The sequence below is a fragment of the Asterias rubens genome, chromosome 4 (genome assembly GCF_902459465.1).
Source record: "Asterias rubens chromosome 4, eAstRub1.3, whole genome shotgun sequence".
NCBI lineage: Eukaryota > Metazoa > Echinodermata > Asteroidea > Forcipulatida > Asteriidae > Asterias > Asterias rubens.
Genome location: NC_047065.1, coordinates 4,501,886 through 4,513,621, shown reverse-complemented (window position 1 = coordinate 4,513,621; position 11,736 = coordinate 4,501,886). Strand labels below are relative to the sequence as shown.

General features: G+C 37.9%; 1 protein-coding gene across 1 annotated transcript; it reads left to right on the top strand.

Moving 5' to 3' along the window:
• The first annotated feature begins 248 nt into the window (after positions 1 to 248).
• Positions 249 to 7,396, top strand: LOC117288769 (thymidine kinase 2, mitochondrial-like). The gene is made up of 6 exons (XM_033769606.1): positions 249 to 589; positions 1,237 to 1,365; positions 2,474 to 2,637; positions 3,188 to 3,276; positions 4,584 to 4,744; positions 6,788 to 7,396. The coding sequence occupies exons 1-6, from the start codon at positions 290 to 292 to the stop codon at positions 6,869 to 6,871; spliced, it is 927 nt and encodes a 308-aa protein (XP_033625497.1). The 5' UTR covers positions 249 to 289; the 3' UTR covers positions 6,872 to 7,396.
• The last annotated feature ends 4,340 nt before the right edge of the window (positions 7,397 to 11,736 follow it).

Below are 11,736 nucleotides of genomic sequence, written 5' to 3'. Positions count from 1 at the left end.
GCGGACTACTTTTGAGTCTGAATTTTGAAGAGGAACACGCCAAAAACGACGCCCATAATCATACCGGTGTCTATCAGACAAGGATAAACAAAACATTTTTTCATCTTGGCCGCAATACTGCGCCGACCACCAATAAAAAGACAGCTTGTAGCAAGGACCAGACGAATGCCTCATAAGCTTATTGCACGGCATAACGGGGATAAGCTCTGGGAGCCAGACTTCAATTACCCGCGCGCGGTTTTCAGAAATTTCAGTCAATTGTTGTTATTCTGTGTCGGTTTGATTGTTCATGTCTATCGCAAGATTCAAGAAATATCTCAACAACTTACGTTTATGTATCGGCATTTTCGACTTGAATCCGGACAGGCTAAGCAGTCTGTCTTATTATATAAGTTTGTACTTAACGTTACCAAACATGTTGCGAGCAGACATCGGAAACTCCAGTTCTACCCCGATTGGCATGATGGATCGGCGAGCGAAATGTGAAAACATGAAATCAAATCATAGGCGACCACTCAGCGACATTAGCTCTACACATAAAGACATTACAATTGGAAATGGAAACAGTGTTTCTGACAGGCATCAAACGGTATTTAAAAATCTGACTGATCTATGTTGCACTCCGGTTATTGACCGAAAATAATGAACCGAACTATTTTTTATGTATTTTTAGTAGGCCCTAGTCTAGTGTGCTATATAAAAGAAATCTCATTTTACCCGCCATGCCCACACACGCCTTGTATTTTTTGTAGTGTCAGTCATTTTTCATGCCTGTGTGTGTTTTGTAACAACTAACATGTAAAATAATATTAAAACATTACACTGACTTGAATCAGATTAGATGGTAGGCCCTAAGTGTTTTGTTTTTTCTTCTTCTGCTGGGTGCATTCATAATGCAACTTCAAAATTGACAATTAATTTACTTCTAAAAATCGAAGTCTTTTTATTTACACCAGACCAGCCGTCGATTTCACCAAACTCTTCCCAACTTAAGATTAATCTTAGGTCTTAGGACGAGTCCCAACCCTGCACTGTAACATGCAGACCTTAAGATTAATCCTAAGTTAGGACGAGTTACTCGTCCTAACTCGAGATAGGATCAATCCTAGCGTTTCGTGAAATCGACGGCAGTTCAGTTGTAACACCACACTGTCAACAGTTTTCTACTTATTTATTATTTATAATTTAGTGTACAAAACAAATAAAAATTATCACACAATCTCTTTATTTATTCAGATAATTGTAGAGGGCAACATCGGCAGTGGAAAGTCAACTCTACTCAAGTATTTTGGCCAAAAGGACAACATTGAAATCTTTCCCGAACCAGTTGACAAATGGAGGAATATAAGAGGACAAAATATGTTGGTAAATATCTCTACTGTACTTAGGTCTCTAAACTAACAACTGGACCGCAGGTCCGAGGCAAGTGATTTTAGCCTTGGGCTTGTAAAATCATGACCCGACGAGGCGGATGGTCTTCTGGTTTTTATTTTCAGGGGTCTCGTGGATTTTTCCCCTAAATTTGAGCCCCGAGTTTTGTGTCTGTGTACAGTTGTGCCACCATACTCAACCCGTACAGTGGAATGGTTTACATATTGTAAATTTATGTAAGCTGCGGTACAATTGGAAAACAGTAATTGTTCACATTTCAATTCAACTAAAATACAGATTTATTTCCATACTTCCATAAAAAAAATAACAACAATTAGGCCTACAACATGTATTACGGAGAAAAGCAAAAATATCATTAAGTAACAGTAAACATTGCAAGTGTAATAAATAGAGTATGGGGCCGTTTTGGTAAGCATTAGCTTGTAAAAAAAAAACAGCCAGACAGACAAAAAAATAAAACAGACAGACAAAAGGACAGATGAACATGGCAAGACACAACGAGATTGTAATAAAAGCCACAAGATGGCAGAACAGTTTAGGCCGAAAATAAATATCAAGGATTTAAAGGCAGTGGACACTATTGGTAATTGTCAAAGACTACATGTAGGCTTCACAGTTGGTGTATCTTAACATATGCATAAAATAACAAACCTGTGAAAATTTGAGCTCAATCGGTCTTCGAACTTGCGAGATAATAATGAAAGGAAAAACACCCTTGTCACACGAAGTTGTGTGCGTTTAGATGCTTGATTTCGAGACCTCAAGTTCTAAATCTAAAGGTCTCGAAATCAAATTCGTGGAAAATTACTTCTTTCTCGAAAACTATGGCACTTCAGAGGGAGCCATTTCTCACAATGTTTTATACCATCAATCTCTCCCCACTACTCGTCACCAAGAAAGGTTTGATGCTAATAATTATTTTGAGTAATTACCAATAGTGTCCACTGCCTTTAAGCCGAAAATAAATATCAAGGATTTAAGTGGTGGGATTTAAATTTATGTTTTTGTTTTAACATAGACAACTACCTGGCCTTGAACTTGTTTGTACTCATCACCACTTAACATTCTTCTGTTGATGTAGGACTTGTTTTATCAGGACCCAGTTCGTTGGAGTTTTGCCTTCGAGTCTTACACTCAGTTCACAAGACTTGAGATCCATCAAGCCAAGACAAAACAAAAGTTCAAGATGATGGAACGGTCCATTTACAGTGGGAAATATTGCTTTACAGAAAACCTCTACCAAAGGTGAGCTATCTTACAACAGCTTTTTGATGTTGATATTTGGCTAATACAGGGATGAGATTGTTCAGACTTTTTGCCTGAATTCAGATTTTTTAAGTCAGCCTGGTGAAGAAAATCAGGCAATATTTCTTTTTCCACAATTAAAGAAATCCTGCTCTTTGGTCTACTTCTCTAGTGCTTTTGATACTTTTTCCAAAAGCTCCTTGGAATCTATAACCCCAGGGGTTACCAAAAGGTGGAAATGCCATCATTTCAACATACCTTTGAATTTGTATCCAAGTTTCAGACTTTTTCGTTAGTAATGACTCTCACCCCTGATAATAATGATAATAATAATAAACAGTTTTTATATAGGGCTTTTCACCCCCGGAGGGCGTCCCAAAGTGCTTCACATTATTACCCCTGGTGACTGGGCCTTAATTCACTCCTCAAACCATCTCAGCTCCCTGGTGGAGAGTATACAGCCTTGTGCAACATTAGTATGCGCTACTCGGCTTAATCAATCACAAATGTTCACAAGAATATTTTTTTGTTAACTTGTTTTAACATACAGCAAGAAGTTAAAGACCCCAGAATACAACGTACTGTGTCAGTGGTTTGATTGGCTGCTAACAACAAAAGACCTTCATGTCGATCATATAGGTAAGCAACAGATTAAGCCATGGTTAGTGGTGGCAACATTTTCAAAAAACGCACTCTCGGCAAAACTCACTGCTGCCCGCCAAGCACAAGTTTCCACCAGAGTAACTGATCAATGTACAAGTAACATGCAGTTGATGCTAGTAGATATTGGCATTGACAACAAAGGCTGATAAAGAGGTTCAACTATCACAGAGAAAGAACACAGTAAAATGAATATTCACTTCTTGAATAACTTGTTGCATGTTGATGGCCCTATAATGTTAACAGTTTCAAAACCCGAGCATCATGCCTTGCTGTCTTTACACACACAAGATTGTTCTTCAGCATTGTTGACATGGCCCCATGACTATCATGGAGCATCAACTACATGTACACTAAGTATTGTTTGAAGCTTTGCATGGTGTGGAGAAATAAGAAAAAAACTATAAATAAATAGTAAACTTGCGGGTACAACCATGCGTAAGTCTCTTAGGGCTCTGTTCTCTTTGTACCCGCAAGTTTACTATTTTTTCATAGTTTCTTCTTACATGTACATGTACACTGATCAATTATTCTGGTGGAAACCTGTGCTTGGCGGGCAGCAGTGTATTCTGCTGAGAGTGCTTGGTGAAAGTATTATAATTATTTGCCAATATGGGATGTATAAATAATAACATAATAATCATTCTAGCCATTGTGCCGGTTAAAACACCCAAAGCTTGAGAAGGAGAAAAAAAGACAAATCAAGTGGTGCTGCAAGCTAGTTCACTGCTTCCTATCGCCACTTGGTACTTGGTATGGTAGTACATAATGGTACCTCCACCCCTCCCTACTGTGTCTTCATTCTGTGATTGTGAATATCAGGAACTCTTTAAAGGGAAGGTACACGTTTGGTAATTGCCAAAGACCAGTCTTCTAACTTGGTGTATCCCATTATATGCATAAAATAACATGCCTTTGAAAATTTGGGCTCAATCGGTCATCGAAGTTGCGAGAAAATTATGAAAGAAAAAACACCCTTGTTAGACCAATTTGTGTGCTTTCAGATAGGAATAAAATACTTCTGGCTAGAAGTCTTTTATTATTTTAGTGAGAAATTACCCCTTTCTCAAAAACTACATTACTTCAGAGGGAGTCGTTTCCCACAATGTACTATCAACAGCTCTCCAATGCTCGTTACCAAGTCAGTTTAATATTTGTTTTTGAGTAATTACCAAACGCATACCTTCACTTTAAAAGATGATTTTAGGGGTATGTGTAATTCTGTGTGTTAAAGTTTGTGAACACTGGGTATGGTTTACCAACGCTACATTCACTTTGTTTCTCAGTGTACCTTCGTAGCACCCCAGAGCAATGTGAGAGACGGATTTGTGAGCGAAGTCGTAAGGAGGAGTCTGGAATACCTATGGAGTATCTCAGAGAACTCCATGAGACGCATGAGGATTGGCTCATCAAGAAGACAAAGTTTGAGCTTCCAGCACCAGTAATAGTAAGTTAAATTCATTGCCACTTTAAAGACACTTGGCACTATTGGTAATTGTCAAAGACCAGTCTTCTCACTTGGTGTATCTCAACATATGCATAAAATAACAACCCTGTGACAATTTGAGCTCAATTGCTCGTCGAAGTTGCGAGATAATAATGAAAGAAAAAAAAAACACCTTTTCACACGAAGTTGTGTGCTTTCAGATGCTTGATTTTGAGACCTCAAATTCTAAATGTGAGGTCTCAAAATCAAATTCTTTCTCAAAACTACGTCACTTCAGAGGGAGCCGTTTCCCACAATGTTTTATACTACCAACCTCTCCCCATTATTCTTTACCAAGTAAGGTTTTATAATAATAATTATTTTGAGTAATTACCAATTGCGCAGAAGCCAAAATTCGCCGCTAACCCATGAAATACGCTTGCCGTAAGCACAGAATCCCCTGCTTCCATAAGCGCCGATTCTGTGCTTATTGTAAGCAGAGCCATGAAATTGGGCCCCGGTGAAATGGTTCCACCTTTGATCTGATGGATTGGATGTTCTCCAATCCTCTTTTTTGGCCTGTGACATCGTTGCTGATTCACAGCATCTCATTGTCTCCACTGGCAGTGGTTGGTTTATGCCTTGCATACCGTCCTCTTTATTATTATTATTATTATTATTATTTATTCGGCCAGTGTCAAAAACAAATACATACAAGTAAAATAAGACTTCAAAAAAGGTAACTTAAATACAGGGTAACTAGAGGAGCGGGATTAGACAAAAGGGTACAGGACAGGTACAGGATGTGGAGGAAGGAAGAGGAAGGGACAACAATCCATTCTAAGACGGCCAGGATAAACAAAAGCGTACTACTACACTATGACTCAAAAGCCTGCTTGTGGCTGACTAGTCCACTTGCTGAGCCATAAACCTTGGGACGACACCAACTGCAGGGAAGCTAGTGGAAACATCAAAATCTTTGGATGTCTTAATTCAAGCCCTGGTATACAAGTCTTATGTACCAGGGCTTGAATTTGGGGTATAAGTCCACAAGACCACATGGATGTGGCTCAAAATGTTAACTGGACCAGAATTCAAAATCAAAATATACATTAAAAATGTCATTCAAAATTAAAAGGTATAATTTTAACAGACTGAAAGTCAACCGTCATTTGAACATTATTATCTTTAGTTGAAGATATTACACAGCCAGTTATTATTCTTCCCCATAAAAAAAACACAAGACCACGGGACTTGTCCAGTCAAAAGTTAACTGGCCTCACAGCAAAACTCACTGGAGTCAGGGCCTGTGGTCAAGTGTAAAATTAGAGCCCTGCGTACCGAGCTTCTCTATCTCTATGCTGGTCAATCTCATCAGTTTACAATGGTAATTTCTTTTTTTTTACCCATACACCGATGTGTGTTAGCACTTTCCCTAGTCCTGTAAAAAAATATCACAGGCACCTTGTTACTCGGGTAAAATTCAAACCCACAACCCTTGCAATTCTAGAGCAGTGTCTTACCGACTAGACTACTCCGGAGGTTGCCCGGTAGCTAGAGTCAGTTCAAATTCTATGGTTTTTTTTTTTTCAGTTTACAATGGTTGTTTCTGGTTCGGGCCAAGTTCGCTTTGAAATTAAATTAAAGGAACACGTTGCCTTGGATCGGACGAGTTGGTCTATAAAAAGCGTTTGTAACCGTTTTTTTTATAAAATGCATATGGTTGGAAAGATGTTTTAAAAGTAGAATACAATGATCCACACAAGTTTGCCTCGAAATTGCGTGGTTTTCCTTTTACTTTGCGAACTAACACGGTCGGCCATTTATGGGAGTCAAAAATTTGACTATAAATGGCCGACCGTGTTAGTCGACGAGGTAAAAGGAAAACCGTGCAATTTCGAGGCATGTTTGTGTGGATCATTGTATTCTACTTTTACAACATCTTTCTACCTATATGCATTTTATAAAAAACGATGACAAACGCTTTTCAAGGACCAACTCGACCGATCCAAGGCAGCGTGTTCCTTTAATACAACTTAACTATTTTGTTTCTGTTTTCTTCAGGTTCTTGATGCCACCAAGCCCTTAAATGAAATGCACAACCAGTTCAAGCTCCTCGAGGAGAAACTAAATTTAAATATTTGCTAAAATATTGAATTATTGGTTTTTCTAACTACTACAGGACAATTCAGGGATTCTTTTAAAATGTTAGTGTAGCCTTTGTGTACAGTTAAATTACCTGTTGACAGTTGTGCCTTCTGTAAATACATTTTTGTATAGATTTTGTTTTAAACCATAGTCACGAATTTCTTTTAAAGTTATCCCAGTTAATTTTTTGATTATGTCAATGAAATTTGGAAACTTTAATGACATTGTACCTCCTAAAAATATCATTCAAATATACGTTGGATCTCACTTTAAAATAACCTAGTACATGTACACACAAAACCAATGGAAGCCAAGACACGACATTTGTACAAGCAGAGATTCTTGGTAAAGATACAAGGGTTTTGCAGACACAAAAACACAACAATTATTGTGATTTGAAGGTCGTCCGTCCGTCCGTACATTATTTCAAGCTCAGGTTGACAATGTTTTCTTAATCAGTTCTATAATTTTGTTTTTACTGAACTTTCAACATTTTATTTTAAAGGAACACGTTGCCTTGGATCGGTCGAGTTGGTCTTTGAAAAGCGTTCTGTAACCGTTTGTTATAAAATACATATGGTTAGAAAGATGTAAAAGTAGAATACAATGATCTACACCAATATGCCTCGAAATTGCGTAGTTTTCTTTTTACCTCGCCGACTAACACGGTCGGCCATTTACATAATTGGTCGACCGTGTTTGTTCGCGACGTAAAAGGAAAACCGTGCAATTTTGAGTGATACTTGTGTGGATCATTATATTCTACTTTTAAAACATCTTTCTAACCATATGCATTTCATAACAAACGGTTTCAAACACTTTTTAAAGACCAACTCGTCCAATCCAAGGCAACGTGTTCCTTTAATGTTTGGTACTAATGAAAAATATCGATATGATCTGAAAAAGGTCTTACAATCCATTCAATATTCATGTTTGTGCTAAATTTTGACAAAACTATGGTTTTATTTTAAGGGTAGGTTTTTTATTTTATGATTTTAATCCATTTCTCTTTTGCTTCACAATGCAACGAAAATCAGGTCATATTTTTATAATGTTGATGTATTTTGTACATAAGTATGGTCAGAATTGTAGATACATTTGGATTATCAAAATAAAGAAACAGAAAATGGAGAAATAAACACCCTATTGCATTACACATTTTATTATTTCCATTTTACAAGTGACAATAAAACATTATTCTATTCTTATTCTATTCTAGATGATTTAGTCTACACATTATGTACAATATAAATGACACTCTAGAATGAAGCTTTTTGTGAGTCTTGTTAAAGCCATTATACACTTTCGGTAAACAGTATTGTCCAAGTCCAACACTTCGTGTATCACAACATAAAATAACAAACCTGTGAAAATTTAGGCTCAATCGGAGACAGGAGAAAATAACTGGAAAACCCACTCTTGTTTCCGCACGTTTCACTGTGTCATGACATGTGTTTAAAATAAATCCATAATTCTCGCTATCGAGAATTGGAATTGATATTGTTTTAATGTTTTCTCAAAAAGTAAAGCATTTCATGGAGAAGAGAAGTCTTTCACCATTACCTTCTGTAAACCCTGTAAATCTGTGAACTTTTTTTTTTCTTCTGTACCGAAAGTGTATAATGGCTTTAAAATAATGCCCAATTCTCAAATCAATTCAATAAAAAATCTCTCCCTTGAACCAAACCAGGCCTTGAGTTACACCATGGGGCTTCCACCATGATAACATGGAGGCTGTAGCCCCTTGGTACCCTCCCAAGTTTTCTCATAGACTTTAAAGATTTGTTCTTTTGAAGACGAAATTCCTGGCCTGCCAAATCCAATGCATATTATCTTTGCATTTACCATCAACTTAAAGACAATGGACACTATTGGTACTAGACCGATCCAGTAGGCTCCGCCAACGACGCACGTGTGAGCAAGAACACGTGAGCCTCTTCAATGCCGTTCTGCACAACTCTGCCGCACGCACCAAGCATACGCGCACGCATGTCAGACTTTATTTGTCGGACCTTCGTTGCGTTGTGATTGGTCAATACGCCATGGGGTGGAGCTTAATGGATCGGTCTATTGTCAAAGACCAGTCTACTCACTTAGGTGTATCTCAACATATGCATAAAATAACAAACCTGTGAAAAGTTGAGCTCAAATGGTCATTAAAGAAAAAACACCCATGTCACACGAAGTTGTGTGCATTCAGATGCTTGATTTCGTGACCTCAAAATTATAATTCTTAGGTCTCGAAATCAAATTTGTGGAAAAATAATTCTTTCTCGAAAAACTAGGTCACGAGGGAGCCAGTTCTCACACCATGTTATACTATCAACTTCTCCCCATTATTTGTTACCAAGTAAGGTTTTATGCTAATAACTATTTTGACTAATTACCAATAGTGTTCACTGCTTTTAAAGGGACTGTGTCATGATTAAAGCAAGCCTGCAGCTGTACATGGTGAACTCTTGCTCATAATGTGTACCACCGCACCATCCCTACGTATCATATATTGAGAGCTCATATTGGGAGAGGGTAAGAGTTCATAATTTCATGTACATGTAGTCCCACAGGCCTGCTTCGATCATTACGACACAGCCTCTCTAACATGTTGTACTAACATGGAGATTTGTCACCCACTCTCTTTGAATTTGTGCATTAAAACCGAGGCTGCCCTGAAACCTGTGACATCATTGTTTACGATCTGTCCACAGTTTCTAGAAGAAAACTAAATCTTATTTTTTTGTGATTTATTTTGTCCCACATCACATATTATGTAGTTGTTCGGTTGTTACTTTTAAACAAATTTATTTTATCTGTGGTGTAAATTATGATACAAAATCTACTACTCCCAAGTAACCATATTGCCAGACAGGCAATGCCCGGGATTGCTGCAAAAGTTCACTCTTTTTATATATACAAAGTGACATGGCCTCATTGACTGTGAAGTGTGATCATACTCAAAATGGTTAACACACTATTTTATGCTAATCGGTGAAGTTATACATTTGTATAGTTAGTAAAAACTAAATATTAATTTTAGCAAATAAAAACATAAATTAATTTTACACTGCAGGGAAGAAAAACAATGTTTACTACTTGAAATATTCCTCTATATGCTTTGGACAATGGGCGTTGAGCCACATAATTTACAAACAAAAAATGATCCTGTGATTATCCATTTGTAATGTACATTGCAAAGAAGACTTGTCTATCAACTGAAAAACAATCCAAATTGGGTTAAACTTTCTCCAATAAGTGGAACCTTTCTCTCGCAATTGGAACATCAGGTTTCCATTTCATAAATTTGCTGAGCACAGAGAAACCCTTCAAATACAAACCGAATAGGATATCGTTCACTTTGGTTGGTAGTCCAAAAAGAATACCAACTGCTGGTGAAAATTTGCTAAGCTGCCATGTTCTTCTCCTGTTGATATCTCAAATCAGAGGCTGTACTTGTCTGGCCTTCTTTTATGTAAATTTAGCAAGAATTTTGAAAAAAGGCCCTGAATTCCACCCAACTAAGGGCACTTCCCTTGGAAATTGTTGAAGTCCATAGGAACCTTTAGATGGGGACACTAAGGCTAAAACTGGGGTAACAGGGGCCATTAGCTTCCTGGCCTCCATGTTGTTATTCCAGGCTGGATAATAAATTGACAAAATACAACAGGGTTTTCATGTTAACCATTGTCACAAAAAGTATGCCACCCAATTTCTGAAAAATGTGTCCTGAAAAACAGACACCCCCTCCAGCTAACACCATGTTTCTCAACAATATTCATCATTGCTGAAGTGGAAGTGTCGTGGCCGAGCGGTTTAGAGCACCGCATTCAAACTCTGGTGTTTCTGATCAGCAGAGTGTGGGTTCGAATCCCCCAGCTGTGACACTTGTGTCCTAAAGCAAGAGACACTTAACCATTGCTTCATCTTACGGATCTTACATGTGTTTTTTAACGCATGCAAAAGACCCAGTGCACTTATCGAAAAAGAGAAGGGGTTCGCCCCTATGTTCCTGGTCTGAACGGCAGCAAATTGACTACATGTACAGCATCATGTAAAACAGGTCTCAAAATTCAAAACGTAGTCTCACATCTTGCAGGAAATACTGAGTGACGGACATATGCGCTATATAAGAAGCCACAATTATTATTATTATTGTTAGTAGTATTATGAAGGACACATAAAAATGCCGCATTTTATAGGACACTCCAAACTCTGCTTTTAGAAACTAGAAACTAAAATTATAAATGCAGCCTTTAAAGGCAGTGGACACTATTGGTAACTACTCAAAATAATTATTGGCATAAAACCTTACTTGGTGACGAGTAATGGGGAGAGGTTGATGGTACAAAACATTGTGAGAAGCGGCTCCCTCTGAAGTGCCATAGTTTTAGAAAAAGACGTAATTTTCCACGAATTTGATTTCGAGACCTCAGATTTAGAACTTGAGGTCTTGAAATCAACTATCTAAACGCACACAACTTCAAGTGATTTACAATTTCGATGTCCGATTGAGCTAAAATTTTCACAGGTTTGTTATTTTATGCTTATGTTGAGACACACCAACTGTGAAGGCTAGTCTTTTACAATTACCAATAGTGTCCACTGGCTTTAAGGAGACCTGAAACTGTAGTTCACAGAGGCAAATGTCTCCTGGTCATTGCCTCAGTGCCCCCTTGGGACGAAGGTTCCATGTAGTAAAGAAAACTTGCCTTGCCCCAACAAAAAGTACCAGGCCTGCCAGTAAATAGACCAACCATTATTTTGTAGTACATACAGTTCAGACAATGCTGTATGAGGTGATTGAAGGTTTCCCTGGGTCTATAGACCCCTTGCAATACGCGCAGCATACTCACATGGGCCTATCCTGGGTG

Coding starts and splice junctions, on each gene's coding strand:
- LOC117288769 (XM_033769606.1), top strand. CDS start 290: ATGTCTATCGCAAGATTCAAGAAATATCTCAACAACTTACGTTTATGT. Junction 2,638..3,187: donor ACAGAAAACCTCTACCAAAG/GTGAGCTATCTT, acceptor TTTAACATACAG/CAAGAAGTTAAAGACCCCAG. Junction 3,277..4,583: donor CCTTCATGTCGATCATATAG/GTAAGCAACAGA, acceptor TTTGTTTCTCAG/TGTACCTTCGTAGCACCCCA.